Source organism: Rhinolophus hipposideros, assembly GCF_964194185.1.
Source record: "Rhinolophus hipposideros genome assembly, chromosome: 1".
Taxonomy (NCBI): domain Eukaryota; kingdom Metazoa; phylum Chordata; class Mammalia; order Chiroptera; family Rhinolophidae; genus Rhinolophus; species Rhinolophus hipposideros.
In genome coordinates this window covers 73,110,173-73,135,819 of record NC_138047.1, presented here as the reverse complement: position 1 = coordinate 73,135,819, position 25,647 = coordinate 73,110,173, and the positions used below count along the sequence as shown (strand labels likewise).

Below are 25,647 nucleotides of genomic sequence, written 5' to 3'. Positions count from 1 at the left end.
GGCAGAAGATAGAGGGACTGACAGTTCAGATAGCTTTTACTCTAGAGACTACCCCAGCAGCTGCAAATGCTCACGGCTTAGCATTAGTGGTTTATTATTTTCAAAACTCGAGAAACGTCTTTAAATGTCCACATATTGGAAAATGGTTGAGTAAATTATGGTACATCCATATAGTTGAAGAATATGCAACTATTAACAATGAGGTTTATGAAATAAAGTTCTTAGTCATGTGGAAGAATGCTTATTGTATAAGTGGGAATAAAAGGATGCAGCCGCACGTGGGATAGCACTTCACGTAAAACGTGCACACCCAGGGCCGGCGCGGTGGGAGAGCACGCCACAACACCCTTCTGCAACGCTGCCTGGGACATCGGTCAGAGCTTTAACAGAGCCTGCCTTTTACAGAGTAAGGGGCTGTCGCAGCAGGTTATAAGAGTCCATTAGTCTGGGTAACATCCCCTTTTCACCAGATCCTTTCCTTAGGTCACTGCATATTCCTGCTCCCACTTCTTGTGACTCAGCGGAAGATGCTGCGTGTCACAATTATCCTGGTAGGGGAATGAGAGGGCAAGACGTAGGAGAGAGGGAAGCAGAGACTTTAACAGGTATTAAAAATAGGCTGTGATATTTTGAAGCTCAGTGGTCACTCTGCTGTGTCACTTCCTCTAACTTTCCTGGGCATAAGGGGGTGAGGGGTGTGAGCGAAACGAGTGGAATATGAGTCACTGGTAACTCCTCCCCTACTTTTCTTACCTGCACACAAACAGAAGTCATTGTAGGAGAGGCATGGTGGGAAGTGGTTGCATTCTAGAACCTTAAAAAAGGGAGGGGGGGGGTGAGGAAATTGTCTACTGATGGTTGGCCCCAGTTGAAATCCAGGACTATTTTAAATTCCTGTGGAGATGGGTATGAAATCAAATCTACTCTGGTTCATATTTCCTCCCCATTGTTTACCCTGATTAGGACAGCTCTTTCGTCTTCTACTGGGTTGCAATTTATACACCTTTATATTATCATAACGTACGAGTTAACCTTCCGTTCCTTCCTAAGTTTAGGTAATTATAGGTGTTCGTCTGAAGTGCCTGTGCTGAACATGGGAAGGGGCGGAGCACCCAGAAGTTGAGCTGAATACCCCCCAATAGAGAACAAGACCAAAGGTGGCTGATCTTCTCTGGTCCTGGTGGTGAGGCAATGCTGACCTTGGGAGAGCATTGTGAAATGTCACTGATAGAAGAAGGGGTTTTTCACCTCAGTGCATGGGCACCTTGAGGGCAGGGGCGTAGCCAGCTTCCCAGCAGCCTTGGCTCTATGCTGTATATGGCAGTCCCTTAAAAACAAACCAACTAACAAAAACATCATTTGGCTAGAAAGGAGGCCTATTTTAAAGTAGATCTGGTTATAAAATTCCAAGTGACCATATGCATATAGGAATTTATTCTTGACAGTAATCCGAGAATATGCCCAGAGTTTTTTTCCTTCAGGATTCTTCAGGATTTCTGGGAATCGACAAATGATAAAGTAACTACTGCAATAGTTAGGTAATGTCTCTCAATTATACTTGAAAATAGATTATACATATATATTTAAAAGATCTATGGTTACATTTAAAATTTATATACTGGAAATCTGGGTTATAGCTTTAAAACTTTTTATCTTATGATAACAGAAATTTAATAAAGACCTTTAAATTATTTAATTAAAAAAAATCATAAACCTGAAACCAAGAAGCTTCACAGTATGACAAGATTAGGCCTTATACATTCTTGAAGATAAAAATAATCTGATTGCTTTTCTTAAAACTTAATCCTGAAATGAAAAATTTTCTATATACTCCTATGTGACCAAAACCAATTAAACACTATGAAGTTCCACATACCACTGAATGTGGTTTTAATTCTGTATGGCTAAGCAGATTAAAATAAAATTGCACACATGCCTACCAGCAAAACCACAGATCTCTGAGCATGGACAAGTTCTAAGAGTGTCTTCTGGGGTTGAGTGATAAGGTGGACACCAGTTTGCTTGTTAGGTTGTAGAGAGTAATTTGATTCAAGTCACTTCTCACCTGAGCCCCCATTGTTCTAGGAGCTGGAAATAGAAGTAAAATATACAAACAGACCAAACGATGCCATTACAGTTTGATATACTGTTTTATTTATTGAGTTATTAATATGGACAGCCTATTATGCAATATTACAGATATCTTTCAAAACTATAACGAAATATAGTCAGTCCACTATCCAGTCCAGAAGACAATAAACAAGATCATTCTTACAGTGAGTATAGAGTTAAGCACTCATAACAGCAGTCCCTTTCTTGGACATCAAAGGGGACAATCTGTCAAAAGGTTCTTTACCTCCGCTGGGGTTTTAACTTTCTTGAATGATAGCAGTTTCAGGGTCAAACATCTAACTTTGATCACCCTAGAGATGTACACCATCTCATGCTGGAGAGGAAGGCGCTCCTGTCAGCCCGGACGCCCATTCTACTGTCCTGCAGTCCTTCCACGCTGGAGCCCTTCTGCCTTTCAGCCAGTATTTGTCAAACTTGGAGAGAAGGCAGGTATGTCACACGGATGTTTTGATGAATTTACAAAGTGATTCAGAGCTCTAGAAATCCATTTGGTGGTGGGAGTGGCAGTGAAGAGTACAGTGTATTTCGCCAAGAGGGTCTTCTCATCTCTTGAGTTTTGGTTCTGTCATCTTTTCTGCTACCCTTTAAGATCTATTGTAGTTCTCTGTGGAAAGTGGAGGTGAGGAACTCTAACAGCTACTGGTATGAGACCATCTGTAGAATGAACTGGACTGGCTACTATGGCTTTGTAACCTGTTTCCTTTCTTTAGTCTAGACAAAGTTATTTTAAAATTTTTTCCCCTATGTCCTGATAGTTCTAATGTAAGACTTAAAAGGACAATGTGAGGAAACTTCTTGCTTTTCAGCTGAATGATGAAAAACTGGGGGGAGGGGGAAATCCATTCTTCAATGAGCTATACTCAATTTCCTTAGTTGAAAACATATGCCAAAGTGACTTTTAAAGACAAGTTGTTGGACAACGCTGATTAATTGATGGAAGTCCTGAGGTGAAATTGTACACATATCCGAATCTAAAATATAGCCAAAAAACAAGATGTACTAATGTAACAGAGATCCTTAACCCTTTAGTTTCATGCTGAAAACTACAAATGTTTTCAACATCAGGCTACTGATGATAGCCAATTTGAAATAAAAAAAACCTCAGGAAGTCTTGCCAAGTTTTTGTTAGTTTCAAGAGTCTACATAGTTAGAAAGAAGGAGAAACCATAGGGTAAAGAGTGAGAGCATTGGATTTTATTTAACTCTAGGTACCATGGGTTTGACAATAGTAGGTAAGACTAATGAATGAGCAGCCATACAGTTTTTTGGTCACTGTGCTTCCCAAGCACCAAAAAAATGGGGCCATTTTTACTATTCAATTCCATTTTTAATAAGCTAGACAGATCCTGCTGCATTCTTGTTTGTTTCTAATTTACCAGTACATTATGTAGTTTACCAAATGTGAGGAGCAAGTCATTATGGAGTACCAAGTTTACATCATCATAGGACTACAACATGCACATTCTACTTAATGTAGCTCAAGCAACAGGAATACAAGAGAACAGTTATGGATGGAGACTTGTTTTTGACAAATTTGTGTTCACACTAACTATGGTTTTAGAAATCTTAATTGGGCAGGTACCTATAGCAGTTCTTCAGTTGGTATTGGAACATTACACGCATGCACAGGTGATATGGAAAAGAATGAAGCAGAAAAGGCAGCTGGATGGAGGACAAAAGGGAAACCAGAGAAGGGATGATGCCACGTATCAGGGAGGGACAGTTCTCAGCTTTCCACGGTAAGTCTCTGCTCTGTGAGAGAGGCCTGTTGGGCAACACTTTTGTTCTCATGACTGCGAAGTTTGGATACAACATCTAGAAAGGACAAATCTTGTACTTCCTTGTGTAGAGATTCTGGAAGATAAAAACAAGATAACAGATGTGCTTCCATTAGGTTGTCCTAATCTTACTACATAGTATAATACATATACCCAAAATGTTTACTGGGATGATACCACAAAACTAGAAACAATTCTGGAAAAAGACATAGCAGTAGCCTATAATAATAAAAAAAAAAATCAGAGAACCTTTACTTGCCACATTAATATAAAGATAAATCAGATGTCAAGTTCTACAGTCTAAGGTTGATTAAGGTAATGAGTTATAATTAAACACAGCTCATTGTAAGATCTCAGGGTTCAGTTATAAGCCCCCATCATAAATTCAAATATGAAGGTCAATGACTTACAGAAAAATCTTAGATCTGTTTCAAATTAATTTTGTGGCAAATAAAAAGGTTATACTTCATGTCCTTTCAACAAATTTCTGTGACACTAGTCTGCCTTTTAAATTTCCTATCTGCTTCTTCCTGGCTTTCTTGCTCTATTTAACCTCAATTACAGGAAAATACAAGACTCCTCTGAAGACTCGGAGAACTGCTACATGGGGAAGACTGAAGTCCAGTAAGTTCAATGCAATGGGCATTCTTCAAACTGATGTATTTATTTTAATAAAATTGTGGTATAAAACTAGAACCAAGGTTTTTAGTAAAAATAGAAAAATCGATTCTAAAATTCGGATGGAATCTCAAGGGATTCCGAATATCCAAAACAATCTTAAAAAAGAAAAACAGAGTTAAAGGTCTCACACGTCCTAATTTCAAAACTTACTAAAATGCCACAATAATCAAGAGCATGGTGCTGGTATAAAGACAGATATATAGACCAACAGAACAGAACAGAGCCCAGAAATAAACCCTCGTTTATGTGTCAAATAATTTTTGACAAGGATGTCAATACCATTTGACGAGGAAAGGATAGTCTTTTTAAGAAGTGGTATGGAAAAAACTGAATAGCCACATGCAAAAGAATGACAGTGGACCCTTACTTACATCATATACAAAAATTAAATGTAAGACCTTAAATAATGAGACTCTTTAAAGAAAACATAAGGGTAAAACTTCATGACACTGGATTTAGCAATGATGTGATGTGATGTATTGTACTGTATTGTACTGTATTGTATAAGACCCGGTCTTATACCGTGTTTCCCCGAAAATGAGACATAGCTGGACAATCAGCTCTAATGCATCTTTTGGAGCAAAAATTAATATGAGACTGGTGTTGTGTTGTATTATACTGGGTCTTATAGTAAAATAAGACCTGGTATGTTATTTATATATTATATAATATAATTATATTATAATTATTAATTTCTATAATTAATAATAGTAAAATAAGACTGGGTCTTCTATTAATTTTTGCTTCAAAAGATGCATTAAAGCTGACTGTTTGGCTATGTCTTATTTTTGGGGAAACATGGTATTATCAAAAAAACAGAAAATAACAAATGTTAGTGAGAATGCAGAGAAATTGGAATCCATGTGCACTGCTAATGGTAATGTAAAATGGAACAGTCACTGAGGAAAACAGTATGGTGGTTCCTCAAAAAAATTAAACATAAAATTACTATATGATCCAGCAATTCCCCTTCTGTATATATATACCCAAAATAACTGAAAGCAGGGACTCAAACAGATATTTGTGCACCCATGTTTTCATAGTGGAATTATACACGATAGCCAAAAAGTGAAAAAAATTCAAATGTCCACTGATGGATGAATAAACAAAATGTGATATATACATGCAATGGAACATTCAACCTTAAGAAGGAATGAAATTCTGACACATACTACAATATGGATGAACCTTGAAGACATTATGCTAAATGAAGTAAGCCAGACAACAAAAGTACAAATATTGTATGATTCCACTTATCTGAGGTACTTAGAAAAGTCAAATTCAGATGCAGAAAATAGAATGGTAGTTGCCAAAAGCTGAGAAGATGTGTGATTGGGGAGTTACTAGTACGGACTATGGACTTTCAATTTGGGAAAAAGAAAAGGTCTGGAGATGGATGGTGGTGATGGTTGCATGGCAATGTCAATGTATAATGTCACTGAACTGTGCACTTAAAAACGGTTAAAATGGCAAATTTTATGTATATTTTTAAAAGTCTCAACAATTACAAAGATGCTTGAAATGAGTAATAGCAATTACCAAATCTGAACAACAGAGAAATAACAAACTGGAGAAAAAACAAAAAATGAACAAAGCCTCAGGCACCTGTGTGATATAATTAAAGATCTCACATTTGTGTCATTACAGACCTGAAAGGAGAGGCGAAATAGGATGGGGCTGAAAAAGAAACTTAAAAAATATGGTTAAAAACTTTCCAATTTTAGCAAAAGACGTAAGCCTACAAATTGAAGAAACTCAGCAAATCTTAAACAGGATAAACCCAAAGAAATCCACGCCAAGGCACATTATAGTCAACCTTTTGAAAACTGAAACAAAGACAAAAATCACACCTTATAGCGGAAAAAAAAGACAAATAGGAAGACAGTGGATTTCTTACAAGAAACCATGGAGGCCAGAAGAAAGTGGCATATTTTTCAAGTGTTGAAAGAAAAGAATTATAAACTCAGAAGTTTTGTACCTAGAGGAATTTTTTTTTTTTTTTTAAGAAATGAAGGAAAATCAAGACATTCTCAAACAGATGAAAAGTTAAGAGAATTTGTCACTACCAGAGTAACCTAAAAGAATGGCTAAAGGAAGATCTTAAAACTAAAAGGGAATATTTAAAAACAGAAATCTTGGAACATCAGGAAGGAAGAGCACATATTGCAAAGATGTAGATAAATACAATAGACTTTCCTTTCTCTTGAGAGAGTTTTCTGAATTATGTTTTGATGATTGAAAACAAAAATTAGTAAATTAGTGTCTAAAGTGGTTCTAAATATATACAGAGAAAATATCTGAGACAATTGTATTATAAATGAAGGAGAGTGACAGGACTAAAAAAGAGTTCAAGTAATCCACAGGAAATCAGGGAAAAAAAACACAGAAACAAGAAACAAAACAAAAAAAAAACACTGCAGTCTTAAGCCATATCAGTCATTACATTAAGATTAAATGGTCTAACCAAACCAATTAAAAGAAATTAAAACACATGACAAAAGGAGGGCCCAAGATAGAGGTGTAGGTAGACACTGAGGTCACTCTCTCCCAAGAACACATCAAATGTATATTTAGAGCAATTCCTCCTGAGAGACAACTGAGCCAATTGAACAGCTTCTGCACAAGTATAGAGAAGGTTGGGGCCCCACGGGAGCTCTCCAGGAGCCGAGGGAACAATCAGGGAATGGAAGAACTAGTGAGGGCCATTGTTTACGTTTTCCCTGAACATGGGCATTTCTCCATCCAGGTTCTCTGCTGACCTTCAGGGCGCTGCAGTGCATCCTCAGTACCCTTCCTGGATCTAGATACAGTGGATATAGGGCTGTGCACATGTCGAGGGGGCTCCCCCACCGGGAGAGAGTGTGGAGCTAGAAAAAGCTAAAGTAGCCCTGCAAGCAAAGTGTGGAGATAGTGGGGAACTATTGTGTGCTCACGAGGGGTTGGCCCTTCTGGGGAGAAGGTGGAGCTAGCGAAACTCTGTGGTACCCACACACAGGAGACGGCCCCACTCAAAGAGAGTTCAGAGCTAGCAAAACTTTGCAGTACCCACGTGTGGGGTGCTGCATGCGGAGTGAGTGGGGTGCTGCTGTGTGTGCAGGACTGTCCCACCCAGAAAAAGGGCAGAGCTAGTAGGGCGTTGAGGCGCAGAACATGTGGGGTGTGGCTGAGTATGCGAGGAGATGCAATGCCAGGAGAGCGTGTAGAACGACCAAAGTATGGCTGTGTGGGCGTGCAAGGCTGTCCCACCAGGAAAAATGCAGAGCCAGTAGGCTGTTGAAATGCAGGCACACAGAATGGCCCAATCCAGACCCTCCTCTGACTGGACAATTAAAGCAACAAGGCATATACATAGGGCTGTCCATGCTGAGTGAGAGGGGTGTGGCTGAGAGCCTGAGAAGCTGGATTGCTCATAGGAGGAGCAGAATTAGTTCCTCATAGGAGGAGCTCAGTGGAGGAGCAGAATTAGCAAAGTACAGCTGCGCATGGAGGCCTGCACCACCTGGAGAGGGGACAGAGTTGGTGGGGTGTGGAGACGCAAGCATGCAAAGCAGCCTGCCCAGATCCTGTTCTGATCACAGACAGTTAAAGCAATAGAGCATGCCAAGAGCTCACCAAGCAGCCCTGGTGAGCCCCAACCAGATCAGAAGGGCAAGGAAGCAAGCACACATCAGGATGCCCCACCCGGAACCCACTCCTTCTGGCTGGGCAACACACCAGGCACCGCACGGGCCTGCCCCGACTACAACGGGCCTGCCGAAACTATTCAACACACGGTATACACAGAGAGCACTCTCTCAGGACTAGTAGAGTTAGTTATTCTATCCAACTCAGGACCAAACACAGAAAGTCAAACAAAATAGGAAGACAGAAGAATGCCCCAAGTCAATGAGGAAAAAGAAAACTCCAGAGAAAAACCCTAATGACACAGAGATAATTTGCCTGATAAAGAATTGAAAGAAATGCTCATAAGGATGCTCAACGAACTGGAGAGTACAACAGAGGGACTCAGAGAGCACGTCAACAAAGAGATAGGAAATGTAATGAAGAACAGTCAGAGATGAAGAATACAATGACTGAAGTGAAGGCTACATTAGAAGGAGCCGAGAGCAGATTAGTCAGTACAGAAAAACTGGTCAGTGCCTGGAAGACAGAAGGGTGGGCCTCACCCAATCAGAAAAGCAAAATTAAAAAAGAATAATAAAAATAATGAAGACAGTGTAAGAGATCTCTGGGATAACATCAAGTGCCCTAACTTTCTCATTATAGGGATTTCAGAAGAAGAGAGACAGAAAGGGGCAGAAAGAGTATCTGAAGAAATAATGTCTGAAAACTTTCCTAATCGGTGGGAGGAAACAGAAATCCATGTCCAGGAAGCACAGAGAATTCCAAACAAGATGAACCCAAAGAGACCCACACTAAGACATAAGGTAATTAAAACGGCAAAAGTTAAGGATAAAGAGACAGCCTTAAAGGCAGTAAGAATGAAACAAGTCACATATAAGACATTTCTCAGAAGCAACTTTACAGGCCAGAAGGGAGTGGCAAGAGATCTTTAAAGTGCTGAATGAAAGGAATCTATAACCTGGGATACTATATCCAGCAAGATTACTTAGAATTGAAAGAGCTATAAAGAGTTTCCCAGACAAGTACAAACTAAAGGATTTCACAACCACTAAACCAGGCTTACAAGAAATGTTAAAGAGTCTTCTTTATGCAGAAAAGGCCATAAACAGAAATAAGAAAATAAAGGAAAGGAAAAAAAAATCTAAACGATAAAGGCAAATATACAATAATCACAGTGAATCAACCACTTAAAAAGCTAATATGAAGGTTAAAAGACAATAGTAGCTAATTATAACTACAATAATTAATCAAGGGATACACACAACAAAAATATATAAAACATGATGTCAAAAATAAAGAGTGGACAGGAGAGTAAAAATGTACTTTTAGAATGTGATTGAACTTCAATACCTATCAGCTTAAAATAGAACGCTATAGATATACATGGATATATATGAATCTCATGGTAAAAATAAACCAAAAACATAAAAAAATACCCACAAGAAAAGAGAAAGGAATCCAATCAAAACACTAAAGAAAACCAAGAAATCAAAAGTAAAAAGATCAAGAGGAGAAACAGTGAAGAACAAAATCACCAAAAACCAACCAGTAAACAAAATGGCAATAAGTATATATTTACCAATAACTACTTTAAATGTAAATAGACTAAATGGGTATAGAAGGAACTTACCTCAATTTGATAAAGGCCACATATGAAAAACCCACAGCTCACATCACACTCAGTGGTGAAAAGCTGAAAGCTTTTCCTTTAAGATCAAGAACAAGACAAAGATGCCCAATCTCACCACTATCACTCAGTATAGTCCTATCCACTGGAAGTCCTATCCACAACAATTACACACGGAAAAGAAATAAAAGACATCCAAATTGGAAAGGAAGAAGTAAAACTGTCACTGTTTGCAGATAATATACTATATATAGAAAACCCTAAACAATCCACCAAAAAATAATATAATTCAGTAAAGTAGCAGGTTATGAAATTAATATACAGAAATCCATCACATTTCTATACACGAACAATGAACAATCAGAAGGAGAAATTAAGAAAACAATCCCATTTACAACTGTATCAAAAAAGAATAAAATACCTGGGAATGATTTTAACTAAGAAGGTGAAAGACCTGTACTCTGAAAACTATAAGACAACAAGGAAACAAACTGAAGAGGACACAAGTAAATTGAAGGATATACCATGTTCATGACTAGAAGGAGTAATACCATTAAAATGGCCATACTACTCAAAGTAACCTATAGAATCAATGCAATTCCTATCAAAATACCAATGACATTCTTCTCAGAACTAGAACAAATAATCCTAAAATTTATATGGAACCATCAAAGACCACAAATAATAGCCAAAGCAATCTTGAGAAAAAAGAACAAAGTTGGAGGTATCATGCTACCAGATTTCAAACTATACTACAAAGCTATAATGATCAACAATATGGCACTGGCACAAAAAGAGACACATAGATCAATGGACAAAACAGAGAGCCCAGAAATAGACACTTGCTTATATGGTCAACTAATCTACAACAAAGGAGGTAAGAACATACAATGGAATAATGACAGTCTCTACAAGTGGTGTTGGGAAAACTGGACAGATACACGCAGAAAAACAAAATCGGACCACTTTATACCATATACAGAAATAAACTCAAAATGGTTTAAAGACTTAAATGTAAGACCTGAAACCATAAAACTCTTAGAAGAAAAAATAAACCATTTGACAGTAGTCTGAGTAATATCTCTTTGGATATGTCCCCTTGAGCACGGGAAACAAAAGCAAAGATAAATAAATGGAACGTCATCAAACTAAAAAGCTTCTGCACAGTGAAGGAAGCCATCTATAAAACAAAAAGACAGCCTACTGAATGGGAGAATATATTTGCAAATGACATATTCAGTAAGAAGTTGACATCCAAAATATCTAAGAAACTCAATAAAAAAAAAAATCATCCAATCAAAAAATGGGCAGAGCACATGAAAATACATTTCTCCCAAGACGACATACATATGGCCAACAGACACAGGAAAAGATGCTCAACATCACTAATCAGAGAAATGCAAATCAAAACCACAATGATATACCATCTCACACCAGTCAGAATGGCTATTATCAAAAAGTCAACAAATAATGTGTTGGCAAGAATGTGGAGCAAAAGGAACCCTTGTGCACTGTGGGTGGGACTTCAAATTGGTGCAGCCACTGTGGAACACATTATGGAGATTCCTCAAAAAACTAAAAATAGATCTACCATACAAACCAGGAATTCTACTTCTGTGTATTTATCTGAAGAAAATAATTAATTCAGAAAGATAAATGTATCCCTATACTCAGTGCAGCATTATTTATAATAGGCAAGATATGGAAAAAACCTTGGTGTCCAATGACAGATGAAAGGATAAAGAACATGGTATATACTGGGGGTGCCAAAAAGATGTATACACATGACTTGTACTCATCTTTTGTTATTGGTATTTGTGTATTACAATTTTAATACAGTTTTTTCCTTTCTTAAAATGTGTATACATTTTTTGGCACCCTCTGTGTACACACACACACACTTACACAAAATGGAATATCACACAGCAATAAAAAAGAATGAAATCTTGCCATTTGCTACAACATGGATAGACCGAGAGGGTATTATACTAAGTGAAATAAGTTGGACAAAGACAAATACTGTATGGTTTCACTTATATGTGGAATCTAAAAAAAAACAACAAATGAACAACTAAACAAAAATTCACTCACAGAAACGGACTAAAGGGACAGGTACCAGAAGGGAGGGGCTGAAAGGATGGATGAAAAAGGTAAAGGGGAATATAGTTAATAATAGTGTAATAAGTTTACATGATGACAGAGGATTACTAGAATTAGTGGGGTGATCACATTGTGACGTATAAAAATGTTGAGTTGCTATACTGTACACCTGAACTAATTAGTATAACTAATATGTTGTATATCAACTATACTTAAAACTACACAAAACAAAACAAAACATATGACCGAACAATATGCTGTCCACACATCAAATATAATGATACAGCAGACTGAAACTAAAAGGGTGGAAAGAGATCGTGTGACTGCTATTCAAAAGAAAGTAGGAGTATTTGTTTTAATATCAGATAAAGTAGACTTCAAAGCAAAGAAAATTACCAGAGACAGAGCGGAACAATACCTAATGATAGAAAGGTCAACCCACCAAGAAGGTATAGCAATCCTAAAGTTGTATATATTAACACCGACCAACAGAACTACACAATATGTGAAGCAAAAACTGATAGGACTTAAGGGAGAAATGGGTAAATCCACCATTATAGTTGAAGACTTCAACACCCCTCTCTCAACAACTGATAGAACATTTAATCAGAAAACCAGCAAAAGTACAGAAAACACCACCGCTACCAACCAAAACGGTGTAACTGACTCTTAAAGAACATTTCACACAATAACAGCAGACTACACATTCTTTTCAATTGTCCATAAAACATAAACCAAGATATCCCAACGATTTCTTGAACAAATTCTTTAGCTAATACCATGGCATTACAAAATCAGAACTTGTTCTTCATATAAAATATTTTAGGGTTGATGAAACTTATAGGTATTGATTTTTAACACTGATTTGCCTATATTTGCTATATGATACTTTTTATTATTATAGTAAGAATCTTTTGGGAGTATTTTCAATGTAAAAGTAATCCTATAGCCTCCATAAACTAACTTCTGATGCTTTTAAAACTCAAATGCACCACTTACTATTATTCTCTATTTAATAAAGTCAACCATATGTTGGGGGACAGACATCAAATGATAGGAGAAATACTTACCAGATCCCATGAGAGCACAGATCAGGACCATGGAATTATATTTGATTTCAGGAGCACTTCTGTCATCTGCTAGCAGTCTATGTAAAATCTGTACAAGTTTAGCACTTTCTAGATCTTTCTCAGCAGTTACTAGAACATGAAATAATTAAAGTATCAGTTATATCCACTGTGCATTGTAACCCAGTACAGTCTGGCTAAATACTGCTTTCCTTTCTGGAAACTGACCATGTGAAAACTGCCAAAGGGACTGATAAATAATGACCTAGATATGTAATATTAAATTCAGACCTTGTTAAAAAAAAGTAGATAAAGCTAAATTTCAGCAGACATTTGAAGGGTGTAGGCTTAAAATTTAGAATTAGAACATTCCTTTAAATATGAGGCAATTAAAAACCTTTATGATGAAAAATGTTAAACATACAAAAAGCTGAAAAGATGGTATAATGGCACACTATGTACTATCATCATCTTCATAAATTGTCATGGCCAATCTTGTTTCATCTATCTCTAGTCTCATTCACCTACTCTCATCCATCACAAATTATTTTGGAGCAAATCCTATAAGTCACAAAATTTCCTCCATATATATCCCAGTATGTATCTTTAAGAGATAAAGAATCTTAATTCCTATCAAAATTCCAGGAAGGCTTTCTATCAAAAATAGATGAGCTTATACTAAAATTTATATGAAAAGCTACAGGCCCTAGAGGTAAACAGTCTTAATAAAAAAGAATAAATGGGAAGAATTCTTCTACCCAATATTAAGGCTCACTATATAGCAAGCACAGTTATTAAGACATTGTGGTATGGTTGATAAGACACATAGATTATAGGAACCGAATACAGGACCGAAAAAAGACTCAAAACAAATAGCCTCAACTGATCTTTGACAAAGGTCCAAAATCAATTCAATAGAGGAAAGACAGCCTTTTCACCAAATGATGCTGGCAATTAGGCAGCCACAGGCAAAAAAAGGAACTCTGACCTAAACCACCCCCCTTCTACACATATTAACTCAAAGTGGATCACAAACTTTTAGAAAATGTGAAGAATTTTCAAAACTTAAGAGTGAAAAAAAAATTAGAAAATGAGCAACAAATAGGCATTTCACCAAAGAATACATAAGAAGGCAAATAAGCACATAAAAAGATATTCAACATTCATTACCATTAGAAAAATGTAAATTAAAACCACAATGAGATATCTACATAGTTATCAGAATGGCTAAAATAAAAAATGACACCACCAAATGTTGGTGAGGATGTGGAGAAAACTAATCCCTTATACAGTGCTGATGGGAAGATAAAATGGGATAGCTACTCTGGAAGATAGTTTGACAGTTTCTTTAAAAAGTTAAATATACAGTTACTGTATAACTCAGCAATTGCACTCCTAGGCATTTATCCAGAGAAATAAAAATTTATGTTCACATACAAACCTATACATGAATGTTCATAGCAACTTTATTTTTAAAAGCCTGAAATTGGCATCAGCCTAGATGTACTTCAACAAATTGTGGCACATATATACCACGGAATATTACTGAGCAATAAAAACTATTGCTGTACAGAACAAACTGGATGCCTTTAGAAAATTATGCTGAGCTAAAACAGCCAATTCCAAAAAGTCACATGCTATGTAATGCCATTTATATAACATTTTTGAAATGAAAATATTTTAGAAATGAAGGGCAGATTAGTGGTTTCCAGAGATTAGGAGCAAGGTGGGAGGTAGGGGTAGGAGATAGGTGAGTGCAGTTATAAGTAGATGGATATTTGTGGTGGTAGGACAGTTTCAATATCTTAACTGTGGTAGTAGATACACGAACCTACACATGTCAACTATGTAACTGTATAGAACTTAACATACATACACAAATGAGTACAAGTAAAACTGAGAAAATCTGAATAAGATAGATAAATTATATCAATGGTTGGACTATTATACTATTTATAGTTTTGCAAAATGTTACCATTGTGAGAAACTGGGTAAAGTATACAAGGGCTCTCTCTGTAGTATTTTTTTTTTTTTTACACCTGCACATGAATCAACACTTATGTACAAAAAAAAGTTAAGGACTCTTAAAAATGTTGCTTTAATACTACTGTTATACAAAAAGTTGATAATTACTTAATAAATAGCCTATAAGGAAACAAGGCTAGAAAAATATGGGTTTCAAAGTGTGTTGTTTATTAAAATAGTATGGGTTTACTGGTTTTTTAATTTGTTTTTTGTTAGTTTCAGGTGTACAAAACAATGTAATAGACATTTACACCCCTCACAAAGTGATAACCCTCCTCCCCCAATCTACTACCTCTCTGATATCGTATATAGCTGTTACAGTTCCACTGACTCTATTCCTTACAGTGTATTCCACATCTGATGGACATCTGTCTTATTAGGGAGACCACTTCACGGATGGTGTATATAGTCACCTACACCATCCATGAAGTGGTCTCCCTAATAAGACAGATGTCCATCAGATACCCTACAAAATCTTTACAACATTGTTAATTATATCCCCCAAACTGTCTTTCGTATCAGTATGGGTTTACTTTATAACTTAAGCTCAAGGAGCCTAGGAAACACTAAATAATAATAAAAAAAGTATTGTCATTGTATATAGCTCTATGGTAAGGTGACCAGACCCAAGCAAATGTCCAGCTATTAGGAAGCTGACAAAATTATAGCTGTTTGGAAGATACTTGTTTGGAAGGCACAAAACCAGACTCACCCCAGGCTGGGAGGTCAAGGACATTCTGAAAATGCTCCAATACTTTAATCAGGCTATGAATCCAGTCTGGTTAAATGTCCTCACCGACTCCCACCCTATCATCATAGCTTCCACCCCTTCAAGGTGTCTGGACTTCTCGACTGATCACATAATCTATCCAAACCATGTGGAAAATCACAGGCTAGGCCAGACTCGAACTGACCTCTACAAGAATCTTGAACTACAGACCAAAGTCACTGAGGGTAAGCATATAATTTCCTGAAGTCTTTTATTTCATCTTTAAAATTCAAGAAAATTTGACATCATACTTACACCTTAGATTTTTAAAGAATTATAAATTGTTTTAAGATTCACAACGCTTTAAGAGGACAAAATTCAAAATCTCTCAAACCCCAAATTCGAGTAAATCTCACACTGGAGGAAGGTATACCATATTTAACTTTTAGCTTCTCCTTCTTGGGATAGGGGTAGGGGGATCCACTTGCCCCAGTGTGAGAATTATGGACATAAATCACCAGTGGAAATTAAGAGGTGATTTGTTAACCAATATTTACCCGAAATGCTGTGAACTGGACAGAATACTAAATCTATAGCCCTCCTTTGTGTAATGCAGCCTCAGGCCTTAACCATAGGCCACGTGATTCTGACTGTACCCCAGCTCATTATATTAGAGGTTGGTTCCTGAGACAAAGGTTGCTACCCATACGCTGAATGCCCAGGAGTTAGCTTCTCATGAAGAATTATGACCAATAGGGGTGCTATATACTAGACAGAAACCATCTGAATTATTTAAACCCTGCTTTTGGGGAATTCTGAATGTAAAACATAAGGAGAGTGACACAAAAGGTAAGAATTCAGAATGAAAGCAATGCTACAAGCAACTGAAATTTTGGTGATAGAGACAGGAGATTAGCAAGATAGAGCATTTAGGAGCAGAGATGGAACAGAAGGTCTGGGTCCCTGGAAAAGTAGCAAACTCTGAACTTGCTGTTGTATTCCATATACTGTTTCATTTCTCTGTGAGGCCTGCTGGAAAATGATTCCCTAAGTGCCTATAACTTGAAATAACATTTAAGAGTCAAACTAACCTTAAAGCATTGACCTAAAAATATTACCAAAAAGCACAACTAAAGGGAACAGTTGTGGTGACAACCTATAGAATATGATTTTCCATATACTTAGATATAGGTACAGATACACACTGGCAAAACACTTCTGGTCAAGGTTGTCTGACTTCTTTTCCACTTCTGTGCTTCTTTTCATCCAAGATAAAAATAGGAGAAACGAAGTTTGTCACTGAGGTACTTACCCAGTTCTAAAGCTGCAATTAATGCCAAAGCAACAAGGGCCTCATTCTGCATTATTACATGTTCACTAGTTGCCATAGTAACTAGATGCTTGATGCCACCACTCTGTACAATGGTTTTAATTACATCCTACAATAAATAAATATCACAGAATTATAAACTTTAATTTTAAACATCAAGAAGCCACATTATAATCAGTCAATTGACTGCTGAGTGTCTTTCTAACAGTGTCCTGTATGAATCGTTACATTTAATAATTTTATCTTCACAGAAGAAAAGGAAAACGCTTTAAGGTTTAAATAAATCCATCAAAAGATGACAATTTAAATTACCTAAGTGAAAAAGACCACTGCAGTTCATGTTACGGAATACAGAGTCCCAGAAGCTTCCAAAGTCAAAGAAATACAAGTGCTATTGACTCAAATGTTGACTGACTGCAGGATCAACAAAAGAGAATAAAATTTGTAATAACGAATAAATTCTTTTTTTGTTCCAAATTTTTATTATAGTTATTGTTCTACGGATGTTCTAGGTAAAGCATTTTTTTTTTTTTGGTAGCTTTTATCCTGTGTTGTATCTGACAAAACTGGGTTACACACAAAAGGACTTGAGCAGAACTTAAATCAAAATCCTCCGTCTCCCTCCTTTCTCCTGCTGCCTACAGATCTGTCCTCTGCGATGGCAGAGGAGGCAGTGGGCTGCAGACTGAACAAATCTCACCACCACTGACTTGGAGCAAATTACTGAACTGCTCTGCATGTCAGTGACTTTCGCTATAATGGTGGGATAATAGAAGTGCCTATCTCATAGGTTTCTGTGATAATTATAAAGTTATTGCATAAAAAGCACGTATAGCAAAGGTTAGATGAAAAAAAGTTCACATTTAGTTCTAATAACCCACTTTTGTTTTCATCTCTGGGTTTTATTGCCTAAAAAATCTTGGATTAAATATGGGTTAGTGGAAAAATCTCAATTACAGAATATTTTTAAAGTGATTTTGCTACTTTTCACTATTTTTAGTAATTTGAAGGTGGATTTTAAGTCGCCTGTCCATGTTAGCTTCAATGGTACAAAACTAACCGCAATTAGAAATATTTTTCAAATTAATTTGGTAAAATATTTGAAAAATGGTTTCCTTTGTGTTTCCATCTTACGTGAATTTTTAAGAAAACTATAGAAAAACATCTTTGCTGAAACCTGTGTTGTAATCAAACGTTCTATGGAATCCACTGATTCAGTACTGAGTTTTCAATGGTAGCTGTATTCTAGCATCTAGGCCTTTTCCCAACAATCTCTTTTAGAAAGTGAGAAACTATCTTTATTTTAAAGCCTTTTCTAATGAAAAGAAAGTCTCCCAATATACTGCTTACTCGGGGACAATTTATTTGAAACTGATGTAGAAATCTTAAAATTAGTAAAGATTTTTATAAAAATCACTAAGAAACTGATTGAGTGAAGAGGACCACGGAGATTCGTCGGTACACATACAGTCACCTAGGGAAGGTTCCTGGACTGCCATTTTATCCTCTATTTTGTGATTCATCCTGAAATTACTGTAGTAGAAGGAAGGGTAAGGAATGAATGAAGGAAATCTATACATCAGAAATAAACAGACCTCCCCCTTAAGTCCAAGCATAGCTTCTTTTCATCATACTTTTCTAGAACAGATATCTAAGTATTTCCTTTTTTTAAAATTAGTTTCAGGTGCACAAGACAAAGTAAAAAGTATTTCCTTTTAAAATGCCTGCACTCTCTCCTCCTACTTCAATAAATGCTTACTGAATAACTCTATGGAGTTGCTTTGCCTGATAGAATGGGGGATAAAAGATAAATGAAACATTGTACTTACGTCATATGACAAGAGAGAATAATACTGACAGCTACTCTTTATGGAGCAACACTATACACTGGACATTGTACTGGGTAGCTTATAGATTTTAGCTCATTTTTATCCTCAGAGAAAATCCCATTAGCTAGATATTATCTCTGCAGATGAAGAAACTGAAGCGCAGATTAAGTCTTGAAATTTGCGCAAAGTCAGTGATTAAGTGGTTAAGAAGCCAAGATTCAAATCTGGCAGCATGACTACTAACTAGGTCCTTGTTCTTAACCATTTGTAGTCTATGCCAAAATGTATGTACTGAATTCATCACCGTGAATCTTCCCCTTCTCCTCCTGAGAGATTCCAAGTTAACCTCTGAAACATCACCTCTTCTGTGAAACCTGACAAAGCTGGCTTCTCTGCAGTTGCACACATGTGAAATGGTCAAAAGGCTCACCTTGGAAAAGAGGTTATAAAAAAACAAAAGGTATGTAATCTAGATACTAAATCAGCTGCTGAACCACTGGCCTGGATTGTCACCATTGTGATCTTTAAAACAGTTTATTTGTTCATTTATTATAGGTTATCGAGCACATGCCAGACACATAATAAGCTGGATACTGCCATGAGAATGGACTTGGTCCAACTTTCTGAATTCTGAGCATCATATACTATCGAGACATCATTTAGTTTCTAAATATCAGAAGCTGGCTTGGTCAGGGCCTAGCACACAGATGTTTGACACTGATGCTGGTGCTGGTGGTGATAAAAATAATAACAGCAACAGCAGCAACCTCCATTTACTGCGAGCTGTGTCCCAGGTCCCAGCTTAGCACTCTGTATATGTGATCTCATGGAGTCACTTTCACACTTTCACGTAGGTGTTAACCCCGTTTTTATATATTAATATACTGAGATGTGAAGACACTTGACCAAGTAAACAGTGGATATAAAATTTGAACTCATCTCAAAGACCACTAAAGTGTATTTTAGTGAACGTTTCCTCTGGAACTTACTTTTGATTTACTGTGTCGTATGAGGGCAGAGAGCAGTCTGTTTGACTCCCCCATGACTCCAGCGTGATCTTTGGCTTCACACCATTCCACCAAACGCTCCACTAATTTAACATTCTTTCCCAGTTGTTCAGCAGCTTCTGCTATAGGAAAGAAGGCAAACCACAAAGGAATGAATCACTGATAGGCGATCAACTGAAATAACTGGCAAAGAAGTAAGACTATGAAAGAAAATTATATGCCTAATAAACACAATGATAGTATTAAAGCAATAACTGCAAATACAGTAAGTATTCCATGTCTGATAGATTATTTGGCCTTCTATACAAAGTTGTGGACTTTCATACAAAATACAAACATAAACAATTTCGTATTCTTTCGCGTCAACCTGGTAGTCTGTTGGTACTCTGGCAAACTGTAACGAAGATTTTTTAGAAGGGCTCTAAGGAATCAATGTAGAAAAAGGTTTAGAATTTAGAAATAAGTAAACATACATAACTCATTCCATGGAGTGGTTTTGATTGCTGTTTATATAAACAGAAAATGATCTTGTTTGCAGAACGAATTTTTAAAATTTTTGACTGTCACTGTATTGAAATATGATGATTTTGAAGACATGGTAAAAAATGAGTATGAAATGCTAAAAATTAAAAACCCTAAGGAAATGCTAATAAATCAACTTAAAAACAGGATTATATATACTAATAAAGAGAGATTCAATATATTTCCATTTAAAGTCAGTTATAGCAAGCATGGGAATTAATGAATAGGTTGTAAAACCAATCTCTTTCTGCCTTTTATTTGCTATTTATCTTCATGATCACACAATTCTGAAAGCTGAAAACAAGTCCTACTTCAAGTACCAACACACTGAGACTGTCATCCCAAACATGCACCCTGGGAAAGCATTTCCGTTACCTTGTGCATCTATTAACATCCTTAACGTTCCCAGAAGTTTGAACTGAACTGGTGGCATTTCGGATTTAAGGAATTTCAAAACTGCCTCTGTGACCCCAGCTGATAACATCTTTGCTTTATTTACAACTGGAGAGAGAAAAGGAGGGAGAGAGAGGAGACTATGGTGAAAATGGTATTAGCATTCTTGATGACATGAATCATTCAGTTCAATACAGTACACATACACACATTTATTAAGGCCCCATGTTATACTTTTCTATTTAAAAAAAAAATTCTTGTATACTGTTTGTCTGTAAGAGCATAACATACGAAATCATACTTACTAGCTTTTTAAATCTAACTCCCAAACCCTTTCTGAAATATTTTATAAAGGAAATCTGACAATGTTGCCTTCTTATTTATAAAAAGCACAATTCTTTAACTTTACTACATATTTCTTTTTACCTCTGTTCTTAACCCAGCTGTGTTATAGCTGTTATAGACATTAATACACAGCATTAATCCACTGTATGAACCAAACTGAATTCATATAGTTATATTATTTCTCCTAATCAGAAATTTAGAAAGTACAACAAAAGAATAGTTTAAATCACCTCCTGTATTATTTCCCATGATAATGTGATTTCATGGCTCAATAGCCTTTAATCCAAAAAAACACATTAAAGGCTATTTTTAAAAATTGTATGTCTGCTTGTAGGGAAAACAAACCAACCTTAAAAATCATTCTTTAGGGGACTCTTTAATTGATGCCATTGTCTTACCTCAACTGAAGATGATTTAAAAAGCTTACTTATACAATATAATGAAAGTCTTTGCTCACAAAAGGCAATAGAATGAAATATTTGCTGAACAAAAGCAAAGATTATGCTTGCACAGTCTCAGAAAACATTTAACATATGATCTTCATTTATTAGTAAAAAAATGGTAAACGATTTGAAGACTGTTTTTTTTTTCTCTTTTCTTGGTCAAGGCAGGTCCACAAATCACATAAAGTAAATATGTTCCCAAAACAGTAGATTTTTATTGCTTACATAGTGGCCTCCCATTTTTAGGTCTTACCTGGAATGGCCAGGTTTCTGAGAGCACTTAGTGCTGCATGCTGTACTGTTACATTTCCATCTTCTACATGTCTGTCCAGTAAATCCATAAGTTTTTCTACAATTCCATTGTCTACCATATGGATACAATTTCCATCTGAAGAAAACAAAAGCATTTTTTTCTTCCTTCGTACAAACATCTATAAATATTTTGTGATACGGCGCCTGTCCATTACCTACAATAGTTGAAATGGATCCATAGGAAAATAAAATGAATTGGAACTCTCCAATAGGTTTATAGCCTTTTTCTTTTACTGTGTGAAAAGTCCAATAAGATTCTTAAAATAGATAAAAATTTTAAAATCAGAAAATTCTCTAGCTTAAACTGATACTATATCAGAAGACGAGAATAATGAGCATGAAATCCATGCTTAAAAAATATCCCCCAATAAGTTTCATTTATAGTGAAGTGTGCCTGAGTTCTGCCAGTGTTACAGAAACAGCATTCTACATTTTAACATAGCTGTTACATTATTTTTCAGTGACAGAATTTTTGAAACATTTATAAAGCAGAGAGAATATTATAATGAGCCCTATTTACCTCACATTTAGCTTCAACAATTGTCAACTATTTTGCCAGTCTTAATTCCATCATTAAGAAGTAAATGATGGTCCCCAAAAAGAAGGAAGTGAAAATGGAATTAAGTCATCCATTATAACAACAGTTCATATTGGAATAAAATCAAACTAAACACAAAAGTAACCCATATTTCCTAGACACAGTATGAGTTTCTAGGCTATTACAGCAGGAGTGCCAGACTTCAGACATTAACATGGAGATCTGGTGCCTCTGAAATATTATTAGACTAAATTAAATATTCTATCCTAAACCAGAGAAATAGCCACAATTAAGTGGCTATTTCTCTAGCCACTTAGAGAAATGTATGCTTTTATACATTGAGTATACATTGAGGCACAATTACCATACAATGAATACTCAGATTATTAAATGCAAAATAAAATCACCAAGCAAGAGGGCATACCCTCCCAGATCAGATGTTTATTAGAATGGGGCTCAAGTTTACTAATCTCTGAAGTGCAGAGTACTCAGAGAAGGACTTCATGATCACTGTTCATGATCTTTAAACTACTAGAACTTAGTTGAACTGTATAAAATATGTAAATTGTTAGGAAAGTCACTATAAATATTTCAGCTCTCTTAAAAGTTAAAATAGCAATACACATACGTACTACGTATAATTATGAACCGTTCCAGTTTTAGTGCATGTAATGGCAAAGCAAAAATTAAAAAAATATAGAACATGTGATTTTGAAAAATGAAATGATATGCTTACCATTTCTGGCAAAATTTGCAATTGCCAATGCTCCAGCAAGCTGTAGCTGGTGGTTATTTGATGGAATCCAGGACAGCACCCTTTGAAACACATTACCTTTTCCTCCTTCGAATAATTTCTGCATGGATTCATCTGAAGGTAAAGGAAACAGGTAAGAGGAAAATAATTAGAAGTAACAAATCCATATTCCTAAGTGTGTAAATATCCAAGGAGGAAACTACATACTTCAAAAACTAAAATTCATAAAGGGAAAAGTAATGACTCTTTTTATAATAAACTTTTAGTAGAGATGGGACAAGAGAGTTTAGAATTTTCCCAGTCTCAGTCCCAAGTAGCCATCTGGCTTTTACTTCTTCGGTGACAGCTGTCTCTTCTATGTGACAGCTCTCTAAATACTGAAAGATAATGAAGACTCCTCTTTTCCAGGTTCATGATCTCTAATCCTCTCCATGATATGTTTAAGTTTTCAAAATCATCGCATCAACAGGATTAAATGAGATAGGAAAATGAGAAAATGCCTAAGAATAGTACTTACAAAAGAGACAATAAATTTACAAAAATCGGACAACCATGTTCTTTGGTTGGCATAAATTACAACTCACCTCCAAGAAGTAATAAAACCATTAGATCTGAAGCGGTTTTGAGCTCAGCAATATCATCTTCTTTGTCACTATCCACTTTCTGCTGAACAATCTCTAGCAGACATTCTACCAGGCCTGCTTCAACCAGCTGCAGTTTAATAGCATCTAAACAATAATGTGAACAAAATAACGAAAACTTGAGATGAAATAAGAATTCTGGTATAAGCAGTCCATTATGAAGAATTATAAGAAACCAAGAAAATGCATGATTTACTTAACATATCTTCAAAGATTTGAGTTTCAAAAGGAAATATCTGACAACGGAGCCTAAATACAGAAAAGCTTTATCTCATTTTTCCATTTGAAATTATGTTTCATTTCGTAACGACTGGCAGTACCTAAACAAACTGATTCTTGGCTCTGAAGTAATATTACTCCCCTGTTATTCTAGGTATTATGCTCATGTTTCGAAGGCTATACTATAAAATATCCCACACTGTTTAAAATAAAACACACATAACTGTTATATAAAGTTAAAATATATCTACTAATGGAGTTTGAATACAAAGTTATTGAAAAGTAAAGAGCTATTAGTAAATTATAAACTATATCACAAGTATATTTGGGTTCATATTTGTACAGATAGTATGTTTGTAGGGCAGTTAATAAATCTATAAATTTCTGAATTTTAAAGGTCATGTTTTTAAAAAAGCTACAGGTTTTCATTAGTTTGAAACTTTCTTGGGTGATGAATATATGGTGGTTCATTATACTATATATTCTCTCTCTATCTGAATAAGTTTTAAAATTTCCATAATAAAAGGTGAAAGAAAAATAATAACTTTTAAGCTTTCTGATGGATAACCAACAAAATAAGGATTTTTAGAGAGAATTTACATACCAATTATATTTTTAGAAATTATCTTCACAGCAAATTCTACTTTCAAATCAATTTTGTTTGCATCACCCTAATAATTTAAATAATTTTCATTATAGAACATATTTCATTGAAGATTTTTTATTCGTATCCATATCTGTCTCTTCCATTAGAGCAGATATTATACCTCATTAATCTTTGTGTTTTAACCTAAACTAGCCTATCCAAATGCTTTGGGAGTATCTGATAACACTTAAGATAAATACTGATCAACTGAACTTAGAAATACAATTGCTACACAGAAATTTTTAAACTTAAACTTTATTTTTTAGTTGGATTTTATTTCAGTCATTGGTTTCCCTAAGTTGTACATGCACACATATACAGCAATGGCAGTTTTAGCTTGTCATTTGGGAGAAAATACTTTTTTTTCTTTTTATACTTAAGACCTTTTCTTTCAAGCAATTTTAATGTGTAAAAATTTAGTATTTTTTTCCTACTACCAGGGCCACTGATCTTCTTTAGAATATTATCTCAGAATACACAGAATATTCAACCTGGAATATTTTTAAAAAGGTACACTTGCACCATGCCATGCAGAAAGTAGGGCGTTTCCTTGGTTACAGAATGCTAGGGCTAGAAATCTTTGGCGACTAAAATTGAAAGCCATGATGAAAACGCCTTAAAAATACTAAGAAACCTTAAAGTATACAAAATTCCAATTTAAATGTTGGAATCACTTTCCTTTGTATATAGGAAAAACCAAGGATGATATGCCAAGGATAGGCCAGAAATAAGTTTTCAAAGGTATCATTCAATTCACTGTACAATTATAAAGCAGAAATGAAGGTGATAGAAGAAAAACAAATAAGAAATAAAGATTGTTATTTGAAACACGGTAAGGAAGGCTCCAGGTAATTCTCTAGGATAAAAAATTGACGGAAGGTCACAACAAAAATTGGGCTAAACCACCAAATAAGATACAAAACA

At 35.7% G+C, this 25,647-nt stretch overlaps 1 protein-coding gene across 6 annotated transcripts in view; it reads right to left on the bottom strand.

Moving 5' to 3' along the window:
• Positions 1 to 2,131: 2,131 nt before the first annotated feature.
• The window catches only part of RAP1GDS1 (Rap1 GTPase-GDP dissociation stimulator 1), a 124,985-nt gene continuing 101,469 nt past the window's right edge, over positions 2,132 to 25,647 (bottom strand). For 4 of the 6 annotated variants that reach the window (XM_081078625.1, XM_081078623.1, XM_081078620.1 and 1 more), the window contains 8 exons: positions 23,802 to 23,945; positions 23,200 to 23,331; positions 21,867 to 22,001; positions 20,808 to 20,933; positions 19,893 to 20,032; positions 17,057 to 17,183; positions 13,014 to 13,142; positions 2,132 to 3,987 (listed from right to left, as the gene is read on the bottom strand). In XM_081078625.1, coding sequence (XP_080934751.1) covers positions 3,860 to 3,987; positions 13,014 to 13,142; positions 17,057 to 17,183; positions 19,893 to 20,032; positions 20,808 to 20,933; positions 21,867 to 22,001; positions 23,200 to 23,331; positions 23,802 to 23,945 — 1,061 coding nt within the window. In that variant the 3' untranslated portion in view covers positions 2,132 to 3,859. The remainder of the gene's footprint in view (positions 3,988 to 13,013; positions 13,143 to 17,056; positions 17,184 to 19,892; positions 20,033 to 20,807; positions 20,934 to 21,866; positions 22,002 to 23,199; positions 23,332 to 23,801; positions 23,946 to 25,647) is intronic. The other 2 variants (XM_081078621.1, XM_081078624.1) reach the window with 1 other exon arrangement.